General features: G+C 44.2%; 1 protein-coding gene across 1 annotated transcript; it reads left to right on the top strand.

Annotated features, from left to right (window-relative positions):
- Positions 1 to 1,029: 1,029 nt before the first annotated feature.
- LOC147980235 (uncharacterized) lies at positions 1,030 to 27,351 on the top strand. Its single transcript, XM_087515524.1, has 3 exons — positions 1,030 to 1,143; positions 6,115 to 7,014; positions 27,169 to 27,351. The coding sequence occupies exons 1-3, from the start codon at positions 1,030 to 1,032 to the stop codon at positions 27,349 to 27,351; spliced, it is 1,197 nt and encodes a 398-aa protein (XP_087371650.1).

The following is a 27,351-nucleotide window of genomic DNA, read 5'->3' as shown; positions in this document are numbered from 1 at the left end:
CCTTGAGCTGTATCTGGTGGTAGGAGAGGGCAAGGCCAGCTCCCTCCTTCTATCTGGTATGGTGTAGAACTACTGGGATCCAACCCTTTGCATGGGTGCCCTGGGGGGTTTATATAGGCCTACCCCCCAGGGCTACATTGGTAATTGGACTGGGCGCGGGCCCAGCCGTCAGTGCCTCTGACCTCTGACTTCTCCGCCGACTGCTGGGGCCCGCTGACTGGTGGGCCCCGCCGACTGGTCTGGTATGGAGCCGATAGGCCGTGTCCGCCGCAGGCGGGTCTTGCCGGCTGCTGATTACTGTAGCCGTGCTTCTTATGACGCAGGCTTGGTCATGGGGTCGTGGCAACAGCCCCGCCGCCTTGTGAGCGATCACTGTGGCCACTCCCTATCTCATCTTGATTAATGGCGCGTGGGCCCTGGGGGCCGGATCGGCCGACTTCCTCGGGCCGACTCCCGGCGGGTCCGACTGGCGGTCCTCCTGCCGTCCCCCGCGGTCTCGCTGACTGGTGGGTCCCGATGCTTCCAGGCCGTACAGACAAGCCGTCGTGGGCACATGACTCGGTACTGTGGTGCTGACGTTAGGGCTGACATGGTAACAGTGCCACGCCGCACGGAGATCTTCTGGAGTACGGCGTGTTGTGGCCATGCCTGCCCTTGGTGAGGGGCGGGGGTAGGCTTTTCTGTAGCCACGCCCCTGCCTCGTCCTCTTTGATGAGGTTGTGATTTGTTGGAGCCGCCGGCCGACTCCCCAAAGCCGACTTCCTTGGAAGTCGTCCCTGGGACTCGGTCGTGGGTCGGGCAATCGGCCGCTCCGCTGTCGACTCCTCAGGAGGCGGCTCTTCGTCTCGGAGTCTTGAGGGGCGCAGCCTGCCCCGATGTCTTGAAAGGCTATGGGCCTCGGGTTGGCCTACCCGTGGTCCATTACTCCGACAATATTGCTACAATAATTATAAATACAATTACGATATTGATGTATTTATTGAGAATAACTCCGTTGTCCTATAAGAGACTAATATTTTGCAGGAGTCTATGGAAGAAGAAATTCGTGAAACTGCGAGCTCATTGGATGAAAAAGATGATGAGGAGAGCGAAGAACAAATGGAGGAAGAGTGGATTAGCTACCGTGCCCACCATATAATGAGAGTAACTCTTCAACTCATACATTATTTAATGCTCTTCGTTCTTACCGAAGGATGAATGCTATGATAATTGCTATGATCCCGTTGATTCTTTTGAAATATCCCTTTTGATGAACTTGATGCTTGTTATCCTTGTGGCCAAGATGCCAATATGAATTATGCTTATAGAGATGAACTTGCAATAGTTCCTTATGTTAAGAATGACATTTTTGTTATTGCACCCACACATGATAGTCCTATTATCTTTTTGAATTCTCCCAACAACACTATATCGGAGAAGTTTGCTCTTGTTAAGGATTATATTGATGGGTTGCCTTTTACCGTTACACATGATGATTTTGATGAATATAATATGCATGTGCTTGCTGCTCCTACTTGCAATTATTATGAGAGAGGAGCTACATCTCCACCTCTTTATGTTTCCAACACGAAAAAATTGCAAGAAACTTCTTATGCTATGTATTGGCCTTTACTTAATGCACATGAATTATTCCTATATGACATGCCGATGCATAGGAAGAGAGTTAGACTTCATCATTGCTTGATATATGTTGCTTTGTGCTCACTACTAAATGCTAAATCATTGTTGATTCAAATTGGCTATGATAATACCTTGGGATCCGGGTGGATTCATTACTTGAGCACTTTATGCCTAGCTTAATGGCTTTAAAGAAAGCGCTGCCAGGGAGACAACCCGGAAGTTTTAGAGAGTCATTTATTTTTGATGAGTGCTTTTATAAAGTTTAAAAACATAAAAAAATATAGAGGGGAACCCAAAACTTTTCAAAAAGGAAAGTGAAAGTGAGAGAGACAAGTATTGTTAAAGTGGGGGAGCTCCTTGAACATTGTTCATGCTTACGGAAACTTTGTGAATCTTAATTACATAAAATTTTCAACAAAAATAATTATCCCCTTGTACAATTCCATTGTATTATAAAAATAATGTGCCAATGTTTGCCTTTAGGATGATTAAACTGCTTGTTGGTTTGTGCGGTGCAAAACAGAAACTTTGGTTGTAGTGCTCGATTTTACATTTTTTTACTGGAACATCAAACAGTTCTTTCTTACTGTCTTTCTATACAAAATGTTTATTTTTTCCTATTTTTTCAGAATTGTTTGAGTAACATAAGTATGGTGGATGTTCAAATCTTTACAGACTGTCCTGTTTTCACAGAATGCTGTTATAGCTTCATTATTTGTGTATGTTTGAATTCTTGTTGAAGCCTCCTTGACTTGGGGCCATAGAATTGTGATAGCATATAGTGGGTAATGTTTTTTATAATTATACAATAATGTTACAGCAGTACATGATGGGGTTTCATTGTCATGTTCACTAACCCCGCCACTAAAAGTTCGGTTAAGTTTTTTTGTGGATGAAGTGTTCAAAGATCGAGGAGGTCTCGATGTGAGGAGAAGGAGGAGAGGCAAGACCTCAATCTTGGGGATTCTAAAGGCACCCCAAGTAAATATTCAAGGATACTCAAGCGTCAAATCTTGGGGATGCCCCGGGAGGCATCCCATCTTTCTTCAACAAGTATCGGTATGTTTTCGGATTCGTTTCATTCACGTGATATGTGCAAACCTTGGAGCATCTTTTGCATCTTTAGTTTTCATTTTTATTTTATGGACCATGCTTGTATGAGATAGTCCATGGTTTATTTATAGAATGCTCATTGCACTTCACTTATATCTTTTGAGTATGGCTTTATAGAATGCTTCATGTGCTTCACTTATATCATTTGAAGTTTGGATTCCTGTTTCTCTTCACATAGAAAACTGTTGTTTGAAGAATGCTCTTTTGCTTCACTTATACTTATTAAAGCATGGTATTTTATATAAATAATTAAACTCTCATGCTTCACTTAGATCTATTTAGAGAGCCAAAAGGAATTGGCAATTGCATGGTTAGTCATAAAATCCTACATAAAACTTGTGGATCACTGAATATGATATGTTTGATTCCTTGCAATACTTTTGCGATATAGAGATGGAATATGTGGGAGGTGAAGGAAATATTCCCTAGAGGCAATAATAAATTTATTATATATTTCCTTATATCATGATAAATGTTTATTATTCATGCTAGAATTGTATTAACCGGAAACATAATACATGTGTGAATACATAGACAAACAGATTGTCACTAGTATGCCTCTACCTAACTAGCCCGTTGATCAAAGATGGTTATGTTTCCTAACCAAAGACATGAGTTGTCATTTGATTAACGGGGTCACAACATTAGGAGAATGATGTGATTGACATGACCCATTCCGTTAGCTTAGCACCCGATCGTTTAGTTTGTTGCTATTGCTTTCTTCATGACTTATACATGTTCCTATGACTATGAGATTATGCAACTCCCGTTTACCGGAGGAACACTTTGTGTGCTACCAAATGTCACAACGTAACTAGGTGATTATAAAGGTGCTCTACAGGTGTCTCCAAAGGTACTTGTTGGGTTGGCGTATTTCGATATTAGGATTTGTCACTTCGATTGTCGGAGAGGTATTTCTAGGCCCTCTCGGTAATGCACATCACTTAAGCCTTGCAAGCATTGCAACTAATGAGTTAGTTGTGGGATGATGTATTACGGAATGAGTAAAGAGACTTGCCGGTAACGAGATTGAACTAGTTATTGAGATACCGATGATCAAATCTCGGGCAAGTAACATACCGATGACAAAGGGAACAACGTATGTTGTTATGCGGTTTGACCGATAAAGATCTTCGTAGAATATGTAGGAGCCAATATGAGCATCCAGGTTCCGCTATTGGTTATTGACTAGAGACATGTCTCGGTCATGTCTACATAGTTCTCGAACCCGTAGGGTCAGCACGCTTAACGTTACGATGAAAGTTATATTATGAGTTTATATGTTTTGATGTACCGAAGGTTGTTTGGTGTCCCGGATGTGATCGAGGACATGACGAGGAGTCTCGAAATGGTTGAGACATGAAGATTGATATATTGGAAGCCTATGTTTGGATGTCAGAAGTGTTCCGGGTGAAACCGGAATTTTACCGAAGTACCGAGAGGTTACCGGAACCCCCCGGGGGCTTAATGGGCCTACATGGGCCTTAGTGGAAATAGAGGGAAGCAAGGGGAGTGTGGGGCGCGCCCCCCCAAGGCCCAAACCGAATTGGTTTAGGGCAAGGGGGGTCGGCCCCCTCTTTCCTTCTCCCCCTCTCTCTTTCCTTCTCCCGAATCCTATTCCAACTAGGAAAGGGTGGAGTCCTACTCCCACCGGTGGGAGTAGGACTCCTCCTAGCGCGCCCTCTCCCTGGACGGCCGCACCCCCCCCTTGCTCCTTTATATACAGGGGCAGGGGGCACCCCATAGACAGATCAAGTTGATCTTTTAGCCATGTGCGGTGCCCCCCTCCACCATAGTCCACCTCAATAATACTGTAGCGGTGCTTAGGCGAAGCCCTGCGTTGGTAGAACATCAACATTGTCACCACGCCGTCGTGCTAATGAAACTCTCCCTCAACACTCGGCTGGATCAGAGTTCGAGGGACGTCATCGGGCTGAACGTGTGCTGAACTCGGAGGTGCCGTACGTTCGGTACTTGATCGGTCGGATCGTGAAGACGTACGACTACATCAACCGCGTTGTGCTAACGCTTCCGCTTTCGGTCTACGAGGGTACGTGGACAACACTCTCCCCTCTCGTTGCTATGCATCACCATGATCTTGCATGTGCGTAGGATATTTTTTGAAATTACTACGTTCCTCAACAGTGGTATCAGAGCCAGGTTTTATGTGTAGATGTCATATGCACGAGTAGAACACAAGTGAGTTGTGGGCGATATAAGTCATACTGCTTACCAGCATGTCATACTTTGGTTCGGCGGTATTGTTGGATGAAGCGGCCCGAACCGACATTACGCGTACGCTTACGCGAGACTGGTTCTACCGACGTGCTTTGCACACAGGTGGCTGGCAGGTGTCAGTTTCTCCAACTTTAGTTGAACCGAGTGTGGCTATGCCCGGTCCTTGCGAAAGTTAAAACAGCAACAACTTGACAAACTATCGTTGTGGTTTTGATGCGTAGGTAAGAACGGTTCTTGCTAAGCCCGTAGCAGCCACGTAAAACTTGCAACAACAAAGTAGAGGACATCTAACTTGTTTTTGCAGGGCATGTTGTGATGTGATATGGTCAAGACATGATGCTAAATTTTATTGTATGAGATGATCATATTTTGTAACCGAGTTATCGGCAACTGGCAGGAGCCATATGGTTGTCGCTTTATTGTATGCAATGCAATCGCCCTATAATGCTTTACTTTGTCACTAAGCGGTAGCGATAGTCATAGAAGCATAAGATTGGCGAGACGACAACGATGCTACGATGGAGATCAAGGTGTTGCGCCGGTGACGATGGTGATCATGACGGTGCTTCGGAGATGGAGATCACAAGCACAAGATGATGATGGCCATATCATATCACTTATATTGATTGCATGTGATGTTTATCTTTTATGCATCTTATCTTGCTTTGATTGACGGCAGCATTATAATATGATCTCTCACTAAATTTCAAGATTAAAGTGTTCTCTCTGAGTATGCACCGTTGCCAAAGTTCGTCGTGCCCAGACACCACGTGATGTTCGGGTGTGATAAGCTCTAGGTCCATCTACAACGGGTGCAAGCCAGTTTTGCACACGCAGAATACTCAGGTTAAACTTGACGAGCCTAGCATATGCAGATATGGCCTCGAAACACTGAGACCAAAAGGTCGAGCGTGAATCATATAGTAGATATGATCAACATAGTGATGTTCACCATTGAAAACTACTCCATTTCACGTGATGGTCGGTTATAGTTTAGTTGATTTGGATCACGTGATCACTTAAAAGATTAGAGGGATGTCTTTCTAAGTGGGAGTTCTTAAGTAATATGATTAATTGAACTTAAATTTATCATGAACTTAGTACCTGATAGTATCTTGCTTGTCTATGTTTGATTGTAGATAGCTGGCCCGTGTTGTTGTTCCGTTGAATTTTAATGCGTTCCTTGAGAAAGCAAAGTTGAAAGATGATGGTAGCAATTACACGGACTGGGTCTGTAACTTGAGGATTATCCTCATTGCTGCTCAGAAGAATTACGTCCTGGAAGCACTGCTGAGTGCCAGACCTGCTGCTGATGCAGCTGCAGACGTTAAGAACGCGTGGCAGAGCAAAGCTGATGACTACTCGATAGTTCAGTGTGCCATGCTTTATGGCTTAGAACCGGGACTTCAACGACGTTTTGAACGTCATGGAGCATATGAGATGTTCCAGGAGTTGAAGTTAATATTTCAAGCAAATGCCCGGATTGAGAGATATGAAGTCTCAAATAAGTTCTACAGCTGCAAGATGGAGGAGAATAGTTCTGTCTGTGAACATATACTCAGAATGTCTGGGTACCATAATCACTTAACTCAGCTGGGAGTTAGTTTTCCGGTTGATAGTGTCATTGACAGAGTTCTACAATCACTGCCACCAAGCTACAAGATCTTCGTGATGAACTGTAATATGCAAGGGATGAATAAATCAATTCCCGAGCTCTTTGCAATGCTAAAGGCAGCGGCGGTAGAAATCAAGAAGGAGCATCAAGTGTTGATGGTCAATAAGACCACCAGTTTCAACAAAAAGGGTAAAGGAAAGAAGAAGGGGAACTTCAAGAAGAACAACAAGCAAGTTGCTGCTCAGGAGAAGAAACCCAAGTCTGGACCTAAGCCTGAAACTGAGTGCTTCTACTGCAAGCAGACTGGTCACTGGAAGCGGAACTGCCCCAAGTATTTGGCGGATAAGAAGGATGGCAAGGTGAATAAAGGTATATGTGATATACATGTTATTGATGTGTACCTTACTAGAGCTCGCAGTAGCACCCGGGTATTTGATACTGGTTCTGTTGCTAATATTTGCAACTCAAAATAGGGACTACGGATTAAGCGAACACTGGCAAAGGACGAGGTGACGATGCGCATGGGAAATGGTTCCAAAGTCGATGTGATCGCGGTCGGCACGCTACCTCTACATCTACCTTCGGGATTAGTATTAGACCTAAATAATTGTTATTTGGTGCCAGCGTTGAGCATGAACATTATATCTGGATCTTGTTTGATGCGAGACGGTTATTCTTTTAAATCAGAGAATAATGGTTGTTCTATTTATATGAGTAATATCTTTTATGGTCATGCACCCTTGAAGAGTGGTCTATTTTTGATGAATCTCGATAGTAGTGATACACATATTCATAATGTTGAAACCAAAAGATGCAGAGTTGATAATGATAGTGCAACTTATTTGTGGCACTGCCGTTTAGGTCATATCGGTGTAAAGCGCATGAAGAAACTCCATACTGATGGACTTTTGAAACCACTTGATTATGAATCACTTGGTACTTGCGAACCGTGCCCCATGGGCAAGATAACTAAAACGCCGTTCTCCGGAACTATGGAGAGAGCAACAGATTTATTGGAAAACATACATAGAGATGTATGTGGTCCAATGAATGTTGAGGCTCGTGGCGGATATCGTTATTTTCTCACATTCACAGATGATTTAAGCAGATATGGGTATATCTACTTAATGAAGCATAAGTCTGAAACATTTGAAAAGTTCAAAGAATTTCAGAGTGAAGTTCAAAATCATCGTAACAAGAAAATAAAGTTTCTACGATCTAATCGTGGAGGAGAATATGTGAGTTACGAGTTTGGTCTACATTTGAAACAATGCGGAATAGTTTCGTAACTCATGCCACCCGGAACACCACAGCGTAATGGTGTGTCTGAACGTCGTAATCGTACTTTACTAGATATGGTGCAATCTATGATGTCTGTTACAAATTTACCACTATCATTTTGGGGATATGCTTTAGAGACGGCCGCATTCACGTTAAATAGGGCACCATCAAAATCCATTGAGACGACGCCTTATGAACTGTGGTTTGGCAAGAAACCAAAGTTGTCATTTCTGAAAGTTTGGGGTTGCGATGCTTATGTGAAAAAACTTCAACCTGATAAGCTCGAACCCAAATCGTAGAAATGTGTCTTCATAGGATACCCAAAGGAGACTATTGGTACACCTTCTATCACAGATCCGAAGGCAAGATATTCATTGCTAAGAATGGATCCTTTCTAGAGAAGGAGTTTCTCTTGAAAGAAGTGAGTGGGAGGAAAGTGGAACTTGATGAGGTAACTGTACCTGCTCCTCTATTGAAAGTAGTTCATCACAGAAACTGGTTTCTGTGATGCCTACACCAATTAGTGAGGAAGTTAATGATGATGATCATGGAACTTCGGATCAAGTTACTACTGAACCTCGTAGATCAACCAGAGTAAGATCTGCACGAGAGTGGTATGGTAGTCCTGTTCTGGAAGTCATGCTACTAGATCATGATGAACCTACGAACTATGAAGAAGCGATGGTGAGCCCAGATTCCGCAAAATGGCTTGAGGCCATGAAATCTCAGATGGGGTCCATGTATGAGAACAAAGTATGGACTTCGATTGACTTGCCCGATGATCGGCAAGCAATTGAGAATAAATGGATCTTCAAGAAGAAGACTGACACTGACGGTAATGTTACTGTCTATAAAGCTCAACTTGTTGCAAAAGGTTTTTGACAAGTTCAAGGGATTGACTACGATGAGACCTTCTCACCCGCAGCGATATTTAAGTCTGTCCGAATCATGTTAGCAATTGCCGCATTTTATGATTATGAAATTTGGCAAATGGATGTCAAAACTCCATTCCTGAATGGATTTCTGGAAGAAGAATTGTATATGATGCAACCAGAAGGTTTTGTCGATCCAAAGGGAGCTAACAAAGTGTGCAAGCTCCAGCGATCCATTTATGGACTGGTGCAAGCCTCTCGGAGTTGGAATAAATGCTTTGATAGTGTGATCAAAGCATTTGGTTTTATACAGACTTTTGGAGAAGCCTGTATTTACAAGAAAGTGAGTGGGAGCTCTGTAGCATTTCTGATATTATATGTGGATGACATATTGCTGATTGGAAATGATATAGAATTTCTGGATAGCATAAAGGGATACTTGAATAAGAGTTTTTCAATGAAAGACCTCAGTGAAGCTGCTTACATATTGGGCATCAAGATCTATAGAGATAGATCAAGACGCTTAATTGGACTTTCACAAAGCACATACCTTGAAAAAGTTTTGAAGAAGTTCAAAATGGATCAAGCAAAGAAAGGGTTCTTGCCTGTGTTACAAGGTGTGAAGTTCAGTAAGACTCAATGCCCGACCACTGCAGAAGATAGAGAGAAAATGAATGATGTTCCCTATGCTTCAGCCATAGGCTCTATCATGTATGCAATGCTGTGTACCAGACCTGATGTGTGCCTTGCTATAAGTCTAGCAGGGAGGTACCAAAGTAATCCAGGAGTGGATCACTGGACAGCGGTTAAGAACATCCTGAAATACCTGAAAAGGACTAAGGATATGTTTCTCATTTATGGAGGTGACAAAGAGCTCATCGTAAACGGTTACGTTGATGCAAGCTTTGACATTGGTCCGGACGATTCTAAATCGCAAACCGGATACGTGTTTACATTGAACGGTGGAGCTGTCAGTTGGTGCAGTTCTAAACAAAGCGTTGTGGCGGGATCTACATGTGAAGCGGAGTACATAGCTGCTTCGGAAGCAGCAAATGAAGGAGTCTGGATGAAGGAGTTCATATCCGATCTAGGTGTCATACCTAGTGCATCGGGTCCAATGAAAATCTTTTGTTACAATACTGGTACAATTGCCTTGGCGAAGGAATCCAGATTTCACAAGAGAACCAAACACATCAAGAGACGCTTCAATTCCATCCGGGATTTAGTCCAGGTGGGAGACATAGAAATTTGCAAGATACATACGGATCTGAATGTTGCAGACCCGTTGACTAAGCCTCTTCCACGAGCAAAACATGATCAGCACCAAGGCTCCATGGGTGTTAGAATCATTACTGTGTAATCTAGATTATTGAGTCTAGTGCAAGTGGGAGACTGAAGGAAATATGCCCTAGAGGCAATAATAAAGTTATTATTTATTTCCTTATATCATGATAAATGTTTATTATTCATGCTAGAATTGTATTAACCAGAAACATAATACATGTGTGAATACATAGACAAACAGATTGTCACTAGTATGCCTCTACTTAACTAGCCCGTTGATCAAATATGGTTATGTTTCCTGACCATAGACATGAGTTGTCATTTGATTAACGGGGTCACAACATTAGGAGAATGATGTGATTGACATGACCCATTCCGTTAGCTTAGCACCCGATCGTTTAGTTTGTTGCTATTGCTTTCTTCATGACTTATACATGTTCCTATGACTATGAGATTATGCAACTCCCGTTTATCAGAGGAACACTTTGTGTGCTACCAAACATCACAACATAACTGGGTGATTATAAAGGTGCTCTACAGGTGTCTCCTAAGGTACTTGTTGGGTTGGCGTATTTCGAGATTAGGATTTGTCACTTCGATTGTCGGAGAGGTATCTTTGGGCCCTCTCGGTAATGCACATCACTTAAGACTTGCAAGCATTGCAACTAATGAGTTAGTTGCGGGATGGTGTATTACGGAACGAGTAAAGAGACTTGCCGGTAACGAGATTGAACTAGGTATTGAGATACCGACGATCGAATCTCGGGCAAGTAACATACGGATGACAAAGGGAACAACATATGTTGTTATGTGGTTTGACCGATAAAGATCTTCATAGAATATGTAAGAGCCAATATAAGCATCCAGGTTCCGCTATTGGTTATTGACCGGAGACATGTCTCGGGCATGTCTACATACTTCTCGAACACGTAGGGTCCGCACGCTTAACGTTACGATGACAGTTATATTATGAGTTTATATGTTTTGATGTACCGAAGGTTGTTTGGAGTCCCAGATGTGATCAAGGACATGACGAGGAGTCTCGAAATGGTCAAGACATGAAGATTGATATATTGGAAGCCTATGTTTGGATGTCGGAAGTGTTTCGGGTGAAATCGGGATTTTACCGGAGTACCGGGAGGTTACCGGAACCCCCCGGGGGCTTAATGGGCCTACATGGGCCTTAGTGGAAATAGAAGGAAGCAAGGGGAGTGTGGGGCGCTCCCCCCCAAGGCCCAAACCGAATTGGTTTAGGGCAAGGGGGGTCGTCCCCCTCTTTCCTTCTCCCCCTCTCTCTTTCCTTCTCCCGAATCCTATTCCAACTAGGAAAGGGGGGAGTCCTACTCCCGGTGGGAGTAGGACTCCTCCTGGCGCGCCCTCTCCCTGGTCGGCCGCACCCCCCCCCCCCTTTGCTCCTTTATATACGGGGGCAGGGGCACCACATAGACACAACAATTGATCAAGTTGATCTTTTAGCCATGTGCAGTGCCCCCCTCCACCATAGTCCAACTCGATAATACTGTAGCGGTGCTTAGGCGAAGCCCTGCGTCGGTAGAACATCAACATCGTCACCACGCTGTTGTGCTAACGAAACTCTCCCTCAACACTCGGCTGGATCAGAGTTCGAGGGACATCATCGGGCTGAACGTGTGCTGAACTCGGAGGTGCCGTACGTTCGGTACTTGATCGGTCGGATCGTGAAGACGTACGACTACATCAACCGCGTTGTGCTAACGCTTCCGCTTTTGGTCTACGAGGGTACGTGGACAACACTCTCCCCTCTCGTTGCTATGCATCACCATGATCTTGCGTGTGCGTAGGAATTTTTTTGAAATTACTACGTTCCCCAACAGGAGGTACTAGTAAATGGTTGTGTTTAGTAAGAATATTGGTGTTAAGATTTGTGATTCCTGAAGTATGCACATATAGTCTCTCGTTATGCTAGGATGTTGGAGCATGATTTATTATTGATTGTCTTCCTTATGAGTGGCGGTCAGGGCCGAGCGATGGTCTTTTCCTACCAATCTATCCCCCTAGGGGCATGTGTAGTAGTACTTTGCTTCGAGGGCTAATAAGCTTTTGCAATAAGTATATAAGTTCTTTATGACTAATGTGAGTCCATGGATTATACACACTCTTACCTTTCCGCAATTTTCTAGCCTCTGCGGTACTGTGCATTGCCCTTTCTCACATCGAGACGTGGTGCAAACTTCGTAGGTGCATCCAAACCCCGTGATATGATACACTCTATCACACATAAGCCTTATTGTATCTTCCTCAAAACGTCCACCATACCTACCTATTATGGCTTTTCCATGGACATTCCGAGATATATTGCCATGCAAATTCCACCGCTTCCATTTGATGACTTGAGCATTCATTGTCATATTGCTTTGCATGATCATATAGCTGACGTAGTAGTTGTGGCTCAGCCACCATTCATCATTTTTCATACATGTTACGCTAGATCATTGCACATCTTGGTACATGCCAGAGTCATTCATATAGAGTCATACTTTATCATAGGTATCAAGTTGTAATTTTTATTTCTTTTGAGTTATAAGTAAATAGAAGTGTGATGATCATCATTATTCATTTTTAGAGTAGTGCCCCAGTGAGGAAAGGATGATGGAGACTATGATTCCCCCACAAGTCGGGATGAGACTCCGGACAATGAGAGAAGAAAAGAAATAAGAAAAATAAAGAAGAAAAAGAAAAGAAGAAAAAGAAAAAGAAAAAATAAACAAAGAGAGAAGGGGCATTGTTTGTATCCTTTACCACACTTGTGCTTCAAAGTAGCGCCATGTTTTTCATATGGAGAGTCTCCTATGTTGTCACTTTCATATACTAGTGGAAAATTTTCATTATAGGATTAGATGCACACCCACTTAGTTTCATATTGAGCTTTCATACACTTATAGCTCTTAGTGCATTCATTGCATGGCAATCCCTACTCCTCGCATTGATATCGATTGATGGGCATCTCCATAGCCCGTTGGATAGCCGTGTCGGTGTGAAACTTTCTTACTTTTTTGTCTTCTCTATATTTACCCCTATCATCATACTCTATTCCACCCGTAGTGCTATATCCATGGCTTGCGCTCATGTATTGCGTGAGGGTTGAAAAAGCCGAAGCGCGTTAAAAAGTATGAACCAATTGTTCGGCTTGTCATCGGGGTTGTACATGATAAATACTTTGTGTTAAGAAGACAGAGCATGACAAGACTATATGATTTTGTAGGGATAGCTTTCTTTAGCGTTGATATTTTGAAAGACATGATTGTTTGTTGGGATGCCTGAGTATTGATGTCTTTATGTCAAATTATAGACTATTGCTTTGAATCACTTATGTCTTAATATTCATGCCATGATTAGATATATGATCAAGTTTATGCTAGGTAGCATTCCACATCAAAAATTATTTTTTTATCACTTACCTACTCGAGGACGAGCAATAATTAAGCTTGGGGATGCTGATACGTCTCCGTCGTATCTATAATTTTTGATTGTTTCATGCCAATATTATTCAACTTTTACATACTTTTTGAAGGAAATATGCCCTAGAGGCAATAATAAAGTTATTATTTATTTCCTTATATCATGATAAATGTTTATTATTCATGCTAGAATTGTATTAACCGGAAACGTAATACATGTGTGAATACATAGACAAACTTAGTGTCACTAGTATGCCTCTACTTGACTAGCTCGTTAATCAAAGATGGTTATGTTTCCTAACCATGAACAAAGTGTTGTTATTTGATTAACAAGGTCACATCATTAGTTGAATGATCTGATTGACATGACCCATTCCATTAGCTTAGCACCCGATCGTTTAGTATGTTGCTATTGCTTTCTTCATGACTTATACATGTTCCTATGACTATGAGATTATGCAACTCCCGTTTGCCGGAGGAACACTTTGTGTGCTACCAAACGTCACAACGTAACTGGGTGATTATAAAGGAGATCTACAGGTGTCTCCAATGGTAGATGTTGGGTTGGCGTATTTCGAGAATAGGATTTGTCACTCCGATTGTCGGAGAGGTATCTCTGGGCCCTCTCGGTAATGCACATCACATAAGCCTTGCAAGCATTGCAACTAATGAGTTAGTTGCGAGATGATGTATTACGGAACGAGTAAAGAGACTTGCCGGTAACGAGATTGAACTAGGTATTGGATACCGACGATCGAATCTCGGGCAAGTAACATACCGATGACAAAGGGAACAACGTATGTTGTTATGTGGTCTGACCGATAAAGATCTTCGTAGAATATGTAGGAGCCAATATGGGCATCCAGGTCCCGCTATTGGTTATTGACCGGAGATGTGTCTCAGTCATGTCTACATTGTTCTCGAACCATAGGGTCCGCATGCTTAACGTTACGATGACAGTTATTATGAGTTTATGCTTTTTGATGTACCGAAGTTAGTTCGGAGTCCCGGATGTGATCACGGACATGATGAGGAGTCTCGAAATGATCGAGACATAAAGATTGATATATTGGATGACTATATTCAGACACCGGAAGTGTTCCGGGTGATTTCGGAGAAAACCGGAGAGCCGGAGGGTTACCGGAACCCTACCGGGAGAAGTAATGGGCCATATGGGCCTTAGTGGAGAGAGAGAGGGGCTGCCAGAGGTGGGACGCGCGCCACCTCCTCCCTGGTCCGAATTGGACTAGGGGAGGGGGGCGGCGCCCCCCCCCCCTTTCCTTCTCCCTCTCCACCTCTTTCCCCCTCCTAGTAGGAGTCCTACTCCTACTAGGAGGAGGACTCCTCCTGGCGCGCCAAACAAGGGCCGGCAGGCCTCCCCCTTGCTCCTTTATATATGGGGGCAGGGGGCACCTCTAGACACACAAGTTGATCCACGTGATCGTTCCTTAGCCGTGTGCGGTGCCCCCTGCCACCATATTCCACCTCGATCATATCGTTGTAGTGCTTAGGCGAAGCCCTGCGTCGGTAGAACATCATTATCGTCACCACGCCGTCGTGCTGACGGAACTCATCCCCGAAGCTTTGCTGGATCGGAGCCCGGGGAGCGTCATCGAGCTGTACGTGTGCTAAGAACTCGGAGGTGCCGGAGTAACGGTGCTTGGATCGGTCGGATCGGGAAGACGTACGACTACTTCCTCTATGTTGCGTCAATGCTTCCGTTGCGGTCTACGAGGGTATGTAGACAACACTCTCCCCTCTCGTTGCTATGCATCACCATGATCTTGCGTGTGCGTAGGAAATTTTTTGAAATTACTGCGTTCCCCAACAATGGCATCCGAGCCTAGGTTTTATGGTTTGATGTTATATGCACGAGTAGAACACAAGTGAGTTGTGGGCGATATAAGTCATACTGCCTACCAGCATGTCATACTTTGGTTCGGCGGTATTGTTGGATGAAGCGGCCCGAACCGACATTACGCATACGCTTACGCGAGACCGGTTCTCCCGACGTGCTTTGCACATAGGTGGCTTGCGGGTGACTGTTTCTCCAACTTTAGTTGAACCGAGTGTGGCTACGCCCGGTCCTTGCGAAGGTTAAAATGGAGTCAAATTGACAAACTATCATTGTGGTTTTGATGCGTAGGTGAGATTGGTTCTTGCTTAAGCCCGTAGCAGCCACGTAAAACCTGCAACAACAAAGTAGAGGACGTCTAACTTGTTTTTGCAGGGCATGTTGTGATGTGATATGGCCAAGACATGATGCTAAATTTTATTGTATGAGATGATCATGTTTTGTAACCGAGTTATCGGCAACTGGCAGGAGCCATATGGTTGTCGCTTTATTGTATGCAATGCAATCACGCTGTAATGCTTTACTTTATCACTAAGCGATAGCGACAGTCGTGGAAGCATAAGATTGGCAAGACGACAACGATGCTACGATGGAGATCAAGGTGTCGCGCCGGTGACGATGGTGATCATGACGGTGCTTCGGAGATGGAGATCACAGGCACAAGATGATGATGGCCATATCATATCACTTATATTGATTGCATGTGATGTTTATCTTTTATGCATCTTATCTTGCTTTGATTGACGGTAGCATTATAAGATGATCTCTCACTAAATTATCAAGAAGTGTTCTCCCTGAGTATGCACCGTTGCGAAAGTTCTTCGTGCTGAGACACCACGTGATGATCGGGTGTGATAGGCTCTACGTTCAAATACAACGGGTGCAAAACAGTTGCACACGCGGAATACTCAGGTTATACTTGACGAGCCAAGCATATACAGATATGGCCTCGGAACACGGAGACCGAAAGGTCGAGCGTGAATCATATAGTAGATATGATCAACATAGTGATGTTCACCAATGAAACTACTCCATCTCACGTGATGATCGGACATGGTTTAGTTGATTTGGATCACGTGATCACTTAGAGGATTAGAGGGATGTCTATCTAAGTGGGAGTTCTTAAGTAATTTGATTAATTGAACTTAAACTTATCATGAACTTAGTACCTGATAGTATCTTGCTTGTTTATGTTTGATTGTAGATAGATGGCTCGTGCTGTTGTTCCATTGAATTTTAATGCGTTCCTTGAGAAAGCAAGGTTGAAAGATGATGGTAGCAATTACACGGACTGGGTCCGTAACTTGAGGATTATCCTCATTGCTGTTCAGAAGAATTACGTCCTGGAAGCACCGTTGGGTGCCAGGCCTGCTGCTGGAGCAACACCAGATGTTATGAACGTCTGGCAGAGCAAAGCTGATGACTACTCGATAGTTTAGTGTGCCATGCTTTACGGCTTAGAATCGGGACTTCAACGACGTTTTGAACGTCATGGAGCATATGAGATGTTCCAGGAGTTGAAGTTAATATTTCAAGCAAATGCCCGGATTGAGAGATATGAAGTCTCCAATAAGTTCTATAGCTGCAAGATGGAGGAGAACAGTTCTGTCAGTGAGCATATACTCAAAATGTCTGGATATAATAATCACTTGATTCAGATGGGAGTTAATCTTCCAGATGATTGCGTCATTGACAGAATTCTCCAATCACTGCCACCAAGCTACAAGAGCTTCGTGATGAACTACAATATGCAAGGGATGAACAAGACTATTCCCGAGCTCTTCGCAATGCTGAAAGCTGCGGAGGTAGAAATCAAAAAGGAGCATCAAGTGTTGATGGTCAACAAGACCACTAGTTTCAAGAAAAAGGGCAAAGGAAAGAAGAAGGGGAACTTCAAAAAGAACGGCAAGCAAGTTGCTATTCAAGAGAAGAAACCCAAGTCTGGACCTAAGCCTGAAACTGAGTGCTTCTACTGCAAGCAGACTGGTCACTGGAAGCGGAACTGCCCCAAGTATTTGGCGGATAAGAAGGATGGCAAGGTGAACAAAGGTATATGTGATATACATGTTATTGATGTGTACCTTACTAATGCTCGCAGTAGCACCTGGGTATTTGATACTGGTTCTGTTGCTAATATTTGCAACTCGAAACAGGGACTACGGATTAAGCGAAGATTGGCTAAGGACGAGGTGACGATGCGCGTGGGAAACGGTTCCAAAGTCGATGTGATCGCGGTCGGCACGCTACCTCTACATCTACCTTCGGGATTAGTATTAGACCTAAATAATTGTTATTTGGTGCCAGCGTTGAGCATGAACATTATATCTGGATCTTGTTTAATGCAAGATGGTTATTCATTTAAATCAGAGAATAATGGTTGTTCTATTTATATGAGTAATATCTTTTATGGTCATGCACCCTTGAAGAGTGGTCTATTCTTGTTGAATCTCGATAGTAGTGATACACATATTCAAAATGTAGAAGCCAAAAGATGTAGAGTTGATAATGATAGTGCAACTTATTTGTGGCACTGCCATTTAGGTCATATCGGTGTAAAGCGCATGAAGAAACTCCATACTGATGGACTTTTGGAACCACTTGATTATGAATCACTTGGTACTTGCGAACCGTGCCTCATGGGCAAGATGACTAAAACACCGTTCTCCGGTACTATGGAGAGAGCAACAGATTTGTTGGAAATCATACATACGGATGTATGTGGTCCGATGAATATTGAGGCTCGTGGCGGATATCGTTATTTTCTCACCTTCACAGATGACTTAAGCAGATATGGGTATATCTACTTAATGAAACATAAGTCTGAAACATTTGAAAAGTTCAAAGAATTTCAGAGTGAAGTTGAAAATCATCGTAACATGAAAATAAAGTTTCCACGATCTGATCATGGAGGAGAATATTTGAGTTACGAGTTTGGTGTACATTTGAAAAATTGTGGAATAGTTTCGCAACTCACGCCACCCGGAACACCACAACGTAATGGTGTGTCCGAACGTCATAATCGTACTTTACTAGATATGGTGCGATCTATGATGTCTCTTACTGATTTACCGCTATCGTTTTGGGGATACGCTCTAGAGACGGCCGCATTCACGTTAAATAGGGCACCATCAAAATCCGTTGAGACGACGCCTTATGAACTGTGGTTTGGCAAGAAACCAAAGTTGTTGTTTCTGAAAGTTTGGGGCTGCGATGCTTATGTGAAAAAGCTTCAACCTGATAAGCTCGAACCCAAATCGGAGAAATGTGTCTTCATAGGATATCCAAAGGAAACTATTGGATACACCTTCTATCACAGATCCGAAGGCAAGACTTTTGTTGCTAAATTCGGAAACTTTCTGGAGAAGGAGTTTCTCTCGAAAGAAGTGAGTGGGAGGAAAGTAGAACTTGACGAGGTAACTGTACCTGCTCCCTTATTGGAAAGTAGTACATCACAGAAAACTGTTTCTGCGACACCTACACCAATAAGTGAGGAAGTTAATGATAATGATCATGAAACTTCAGAACAAGATACTACTGAACCTCGTAGATCAACCAGAGTGAGATCCGTGCCAGTGTGGTACGGTAATCCAATTCTGGAAGTCATGGTACTAGATCATGATGAACCTACGAACTATGAAGAAGCGATGGTGAACCCAGATTCCGCAAAATGGCTTGAAGCCATGAAATCTAAGATGGGATCCATGTATGAGAACAAAGTATGGACTTTGGTTGACTTGTCCGATGATCGGCAAGCAATTGACAATAAATGGATCTTCAAGAAGAAGACTGACGCTGACGGTAATGTTACTGTCTACAAAGCTCGACTTGTCGCAAAAGGTTTTCGACAAGTTCAAGGGTTGACTACGATGAGACTTTCTCACCCATAGCGATGCTTAAGTCTGTCCGAATCATGTTAGCAATCGCCGCATTTTATGATTATGAAATTTGGCAGATGAATGTCAAAACTGCATTCCTGAATGGATTTCTGGAAGAAGAGTTGTATATGATGCAACCGAAAGGTTTTGTCGATCCAAAAGGAGCTAACAAAGTGTGCAAGCTCCAGCGATCCATTTATGGACTGGTGCAAGCCTCTCGGAGTTGGAATAAACGCTTTGATAGTGTGATCAAAGCATTTGGTTTTATACAGACTTTCGGAGAAGCCTGTATTTACAAGAAAGTGAGTGGGAGCTCTGTAGCATTTTTGATATTATATGTGGATGACATATTACTGATCGGAAATGATATAGAATTTCTGGATAGCATAAAGGGATACTTGAATAAGAGTTTTTCAATGAAAGACCTCAGTGAAGCTGCTTACATATTAGGCATAAAGATCTATAGAGATAGATCAAGACGCTTAATTGGACTTTCACAAAGCACATACCTTGACAAGATTTTGAAAAAGTTCAAAATGGATCAAGCAAAGAAAGGGTTCTTGCCTGTGTTACAAGGTGTGAAGTTGAGTCAGACTCAATGCCCGACCACTTTAGAAGATAGAGAGAAAATGAAAGATGTTCCCTATGCTTCAGCCATAGGCTCTATCATGTATGCAATGATGTGTACCAGACCTGATGTATGCCTTGCTATAAGCTTAGCAGGGAGGTACCAAAGTAATCCAGGAGTGGATCACTGGACAGCGGTCAAGAACATACTGAAATACCTGAAAAGGACTAAGGATATGTTTCTCGTATATGGAGGTGACAAAGAGCTCACCGTAAAAGGTTACGTTGATGCAAGCTTTGACACTGATCCGGACGATTCTAAATCACAAACCGGATACGTGTTTACATTAAACGGTGGAGCTGTCAGTTGGTGCAGTTCTAAACAAAGCGTCGTAGCGGGATCTACATGTGAAGCGGAGTACATAGCTGCTTCGGAAGCAGCGAACGAAGGAGTCTGGATGAAGGAGTTCATATCCGATCTAGGTGTTATACCTAGTGCATCGGGTCCAATGAAAATCTTTTGTGAAAATACTGGTGCAATTGCCTTGGCAAAGGAATCCAGATTTCACAAGAGAACCAAGCACATCAAGAGACGCTTCAATTCCATCCGGGATCTAGTCCAGGTGGGAGACATAGAGATTTGCAAGATACATACGGATCTGAATGTTGCAGACCAGTTGACTAAGCCTCTTCCACGAGCAAAACATGATCAGCACCAAGGCTCCATGGGTGTTAGAATCATTACTGTGTAATCTAGATTATTGAGTCTAGTGCAAGTGGGAGACTGAAGGAAATATGCCCTAGAGGCAATAATAAAGTTATTATTTATTTCCTTATATCATGATAAATGTTTATTATTCATGCTAGAATTGTATTAACCGGAAACATAATACATGTGTGAATACATAGACAAACTTAGTGTCACTAGTATGCCTCTACTTGACTAGCTCGTTAATCAAAGATGGTTATGTTTCCTAACCATGAACAAAGTGTTGTTATTTGATTAACGAGGTCACATCATTAGTTGAATGATCTGATTGACATGACCCATTCCATTAGCTTAGCACCCGATCGTTTAGTATGTTGCTATTGCTTTCTTCATGACTTATACATGTTCCTATGACTATGAGATTATGCAACTCCCGTTTGCCGGAGGAACACTTTGTGTGCTACCAAACGTCACAACGTAAATGGGTGATTATAAAGGAGCTCTACAGGTGTCTCCAATGGTAGATGTTGGGTTGGCGTATTTCGAGAATAGGATTTGTCACTCCGATTGTCGGAGAGGTATCTCTGGGCCCTCTCGGTAATGCACATCACATAAGCCTTGCAAGCATTGCAACTAATGAGTTAGTTGCGAGATGATGTATTACGGAACGAGTAAATAGACTTGCCGGTAACGAGATTGAACTAGGTATTGGATACCGATGATCGAATCTTGGGCAAGTAACATACCGATGACAACGGGAACAACGTATGTTGTTATGCAGTCTGACCGATAAAGATCTTCGTAGAATATGTAGGAGCCAATATGGGAATCCAGGTCCCGCTATTGGTTATTGACCGGAGATGTGTCTCAGTCATGTCTACATTGTTCTCGAACCGTAGGGTCCGCACGCTTAACGTTACGATGACAGTTATTATGAGTTTATGCTTTTTGATGTACCGAAGTTAGTTCGGAGTCCCAGATGTGATCACGGACATGACGAGGAGTCTCGAAATGATCGAGACATAAAGATTGATATATTGGATGACTATATTCGGACACCGGAAGTGTTCCGGGTGATTTCGGAGAAAATCGGAGAGCCGGAGGGTTACCGGAACCCTACCGGGAGAAGTAATGGGCCATATGGGCCTTAGTTGAGAGAGAGAGGGGCTGCCAGAGGTGGGCCGCGCGCCACCTCCTCCCTGGTCCAAATTGGACTAGGGGAGGGGGGCGGCGCCCCCCCCCTTTCCTTCTCCCTCTCCACCTCTTTCCCCCTCCTAGTAGGAGTCCTACTCCTACTAGGAGGAGGACTCCTCCTGGCGCGCCAAACAAGGGCCGGCCGGCCTCCCCCTTGCTCCTTTATATATAGGGGGCAGGGGGCACCTCTAGACACACAAGTTGATCCACGTGATCGTTCCTTAGCCGTGTGCGGTGCCCCCTGCCACCATATTCCACCTCGATCATACCGTTGTAGTGCTTAGGCGAAGCCCTGCGTCAGTAGAACATCATTATCGTCACCACGCCGTCGTGCTGACGGAACTCATCCCCGAAGCTTTGCTGGATCGGAGCTCGGGGAGCGTCATCGAGCTGTACGTGTGCTAAGAACTCGGAGGTGCCGGAGTAACGGTGCTTGGATCGGTCGGATCGGGAAGACGTACGATTACTTCCTCTACGTTGCGTCAACGCTTCCGTTGCGGTCTACGAGGGTATGTAGACAACACTCTCCCCTCTCGTTGCTATGCATCACCATGATCTTGCGTGTGCGTAGGAAAAATTTTGAAATTACTGCGTTCCCCAACACTTTTGGCAACTTTTTATATGATTTATTTGGACTAACTGAAGGAAATATGCCCTAGAGGCAATAATAAAGTTATTATTTATTTCCTTATATCATGATAAATGTTTATTATTCATGCTAGAATTGTATTAACCGGAAACATAATACATGTGTGAATACATAGACAAACAGAGTGCCACTAGTATGCCTCTACTTGACTAGCTCGTTGATAAAAGATGGTTAAGTTTCCTAACCATAGACATGAGTTGTCATTTGATTAATGGGATCACATCATTAGGAGAATGATGTGATTGACTTGACCCATTCCGTTAGCTTAGCACTTGATCGTTTAGTTTGTTGCTATTGCTTTCTTCATGACTTATACATGTTCCTATGACTATGAGATTATGCAACTCCCGTTTACCGGAGGAACACTTTGTGTGCCACCAAACGTCACAACGTAACTAGGTGATTATAAAGGTGCTCTACAGGTGTCTCCAAAGGTACTTGTTGGGTTGGCGTATTTCGAGATTAGGATTTGTCACTCCGATTGTCGAAGAGGTATCTCTGGGCCCACTCGGTAATGCACATCACTATAAGCCTTGCAAGCATTGCAACTAATGAGTTAGTTGTGGGATGATGTATTACGGAACGAGTAAAGAGACTTGCCAGTAACGAGATTGAACTAGGTATTGAGATACCGATGATCGAATCTCGGGCAAGTAACATACCGATGACAAAGGGAACAACGTATGTTGCTATGCGGTCTGACCGATAAAGATCTTCGTAGAATATGTAGGAGCCAATATGGGCATCCAGGTCCCGCTATTGGTTATTGACCAGAGAGGTGTCTCGGTCATGTCTACATAATTCTCGAACCCGCAGGGTCCGCACGCTTAATGTTCCTTGACGATATAGTACTATATGAGTTATGTATGTTGGTGACCGAATGTTGTTCGGAGTCCCGGATGAGATCACGGACATGACGAGGAGCTCCGGAATGGTCCGGAGGTAAAGATTCGTATATTGGATGATATGGTTTGGCCAAGGGGTCAGGCCCATGGGGCTATAAGTCGGTGCAAAAGGAGTTTTGCGGAGGCCAGGGGGCCAAACGCCGGAGACCCTGGCGTCTGGCCCTGGGCCAGACGCCGAGGCCCATGGCGTCTGGGCCAGACGCCAAGGATTGTGGCGTTTGGTCCTGGAGTCCGAGTGGGACTCTTGCCTTTCGGGCAAAACCGACTTTGAGGAGGCTTTTGCTCCAAGTTTTGACCCCAGGGCTCAACATATAAATAGAGGGGCAGGGCTAGCACCAAAGACACATCAAGAAACACCAAGCCGTGTGCCGGCAACCCCGTCCCCTCTAGTTTATCCTCCGTCATAGTTTTCGTAGTGCTTAGGTGAAGCCCTGCGAAGATTGTTCTTCACCAACACCATCACCACGCCGTCGTGTTGCCGGAACTCATCTACTACTTCGCCCCTCTTGCTGGATCGAGAAGGCGAGGACGTCACCGAGCCGAACGTGTGCAGAACTCGAAGGTGTCGTGCTTTCGGTACTTGGATCGGTCGGATCGTGAAGACGTACAACTACATCAACCGCGTTGATATAACGCTTCCGTGAACGGTCTACGAGGGTACGTAGACAACACTCTCCCCTCTCGTTGCTATGCATCACCATGATCCTGCGTGTGCGTAGGAAATTTTTGAAATTACTACGTTCCCCAACACTAACTTACTTATCCAGTGCCCAGTGCCAGTTCCTGTTTGTTGCATGTTTTTGTTTCGTAGAAAATCCATATCAAACGAAGTCCAAACACGATAAAAATTTATGGAGAATTATTTTGGAATATATGCGATTTTTAGGAGGTGGAATCAACACAAACGGGGGCCCACAATGCCGACAACCCACCAGAGCGCGCCAGGCATCCCATGGCGCGCCCAGGTGTCGTGTGCCATCCTCAAAGCTCGGTAGGGGCCCTTCTTCTGGCGCAAGAAAGATAATTTATGGAAAAAAATCGTGTAAAAAGTTCAGCGCAATGGGAGTTACATATCTCCGGGAATTTAAGAAACCGTGAAGGGGCAGATCTGGGGAACGTGAAACAGAAGAGAACGGAGAGGGAGATCCAATCTCGGAGGGGCTCCCGCCCCTCCACCACCATGGAGACCATGGACCAGAGGGGGAACTCTCCTCCCATCTAGGGGGAGGCCAAGGAAGAAGAAGAAGGAGGGGGGCTCTCTCCCCCTCACTTCCGGTGGCGTCGGAGTGCCACCGGGGCAATGATCGGGATGGCGATCTACATCAACAATCTTGCTACCATCAACACCAACTCTCTCCCCCTCTTTGTTGCGGTGTAACACCTTTCTCCCCGCTGTAATCTCTACTTAAACATGGTGCTCAACTCCATATATTATTTCCCAATGATCTATGGTTATCCTATGATGTTTTAGTAGATCTGTTTTGTCCTATGGGTTAATCATGATCTTGGTTGGTATGATTGTATATTTTATTTATGGTGTTGTCCTACGGTGCCCTCCGTCTCGTGCAAACGTGAGGGGTACCCGCTGTAGGGTGTTGCAACATGTTCATGGTTCACTTATGGTGGGTTGCGAGAGTGATAGAAGCTTAAGCCCGAGTAGCTGGGCTATGGCGTATGGGATAAAGAGGACTTGATACTTAGTGCTATGGTTGGGTTTCACGACCTTAATGATATTTATTAGTTGTGGATGCTTGCTAGATTTCAATAATAAGTGCATATGATCCAAGTAGAGAAAGTATGTTAGCTCATGCCTCTCCAGAATTGCAAGAATGATTACCGGTACTTGTTATCAATTGCCTAGGGACAAATAACTTTCTTGTTGACACAAACCTTTTTATAATCACCTAACTTTTATTATCTTGCAAAATACTTCTAGTTTTATTCTTGCAAAGTAGTTCTAGCATCACACCTACAAAATAGTTTCATACTTGTTTCCGATAAAGCAAACATCAAGTGTGTGTAGAGTTGTATCGGTGGTCAATAGAACTTGAGGGAATATTTATTCTACCTTTAGCTCCTCGTTGGGTTCGACACTATTATTTATCCAAAAAGGCTACAAATGATCCCCTATACTTGTGGGTTATCATACACCCACATCAAGTCTGTTCTCGACAGTGTTATCTTTTACTACGGCGTACGGGGTGGAGAGATCAAGACCAAGAAGGCAAGGAACGGCAGGCCCGCCTTCGGCCATAAGACCGACTTCTGCTCCATCCAGCAATCGAGTGATACTCTTAGTGATGGATTCTATGTCCTACACCACATGCTGGAGTACAGACGGGATCAGCAGAACCTTCGCATGTCACCTACATCTGGCGATGATTCTGCAATGGGCAAAGAACGTAGGAGATATCCCGGATCATCGACTTTGAGTTGAGTTCTATCACATCCAGCGTGAAATTTCCCAAATCATCATGAAGGAGGTCCTCAAAAAAACAAGGATGTTCTACGAGGAAGGGCAAATGTCACAGGAAGATGTCCGAACACGTGTAGCCGCTCAGCATCTCGACCTGAAGCCTTTCACTAAACTCGGGGACTATCTCCCTGACTTGGATGGATGATGCAACATGTTGGAGTGATTGTCAATATATGACAATGTATCCGTTTAGTCCATACTTTCTGAATGACAAAACTTTGAGTTATGCACGACGAAACTTCATTTGTGATGTAATTAAACCGTCCTCCTCAACTAGCGAAGATCACTCTAGTTAGGGCATTTTGGGTACGATGAACTTTGTTATTTATGCTTATGATATGTTGCTTCTATTTTTGCAAAGTTTGTCTATTTCTGTTGCTCAACTATATATGTTGCATATCATCGACTCATGTGACGATGCAGGTGCATAGATCATTGATGGCGAAGAAGTGCTAAGCCAGGAGTATACGATGAGTGGCCGGAGTGTCAGGCCCAGGTGTACCGGTTTCTGGTTTCGGAGCGACAGCCAATAGTTAGTTTAGGTCCATGCTAGTGCGAGAGAGGGATACCAACCGATGCCTCAATAAGTGCTACATTATGTATGATGAGACATGCCATGTAACTTCTATAGCTATATCGTGATTATGATGTGATGGCATGATTTGTGTTGGATGATATGATGAGACTATTATGTGTATGATATGGTGAAGCATATTGCATGTTTATGATATGATTAGAATACTGTATAAAACCTATACAAAAACATTACAAATACGCAGCAAAAAAGATATGGGAAAATATAGTAGTAGCGCTCTTTAGCGCTGGACAGGAAAACGCTACCGCTAAAGCACTTAGCAGTAGCGCTGGTATGGGAAGCGCTACTGCTAAGTAGGTATAGTAGTAGCGCGTGTCAACACGCGCTACTGCTAAACGTTAGTTGTAGCGCCTTATCAGTAGCGCGGGTAGCCATGCTACTGATACACCAAATACCCGCGCTACTACTAGGCTTTTCCCTAGTAGTGGACATCTTTGGCGCGCCAGGTAGGGGGAGCGCGTGCGCGAACCTGATGGCGTGTGCAGCGTGCCCTGCCCGTGGCTGCTCACTCGGAACCTTGGGCGTTTGCGGCATCGACAAAGACATGGGAACTGAGCGGGTTCATCCCCGCGCCACATCGCTAATCTCCACGCCTCATCGTAGCCATGGCTACGGCGATGATCGTTGTTGGTGGCAATATGTCCGTCTCGACGGGCCATATGGCGTGCCCGCCATCCAGCTGCCGTTCGGAAAAAGGGGACGAGATGTGCGGGCACGAGCTCCCTCTTTCCCATCCCTTCCCTTCATCGGTACTCGAGCCGCATTCGCCCTAACATCGTCAATATTGATGATTACCGCGCGACGCTCGGTCTAGCATTTCCCCTATTTTGGGCAAATCCTGAGTAAAGCGCTGGTATGAATCGATTGATTGATGCTCCGGCAGGCGTGCTTCGGCAAGGCCGCCTGCGTTGGCATGACCCGCGCGTCGGCGGCCGCCCGGCTGACTCGAAGGGAAAAGGGGGAAAAGGGGAGGGGGCCGGAGGAGCCCGGCACCGAACCCCAATGCCCGCCAGTCGCACGAGATATACGTCGGTCCCTGCCGGGAACAGAAGAATTGCCTAATTAG

Source organism: Triticum urartu, chromosome 3A, assembly GCF_056163025.1.
Source record: "Triticum urartu cultivar PI428250 chromosome 3A, HENAU_Tu73, whole genome shotgun sequence".
NCBI classification, from domain to species: domain Eukaryota; kingdom Viridiplantae; phylum Streptophyta; class Magnoliopsida; order Poales; family Poaceae; genus Triticum; species Triticum urartu.
This window is presented reverse-complemented; position numbering and strand designations above follow the sequence as displayed.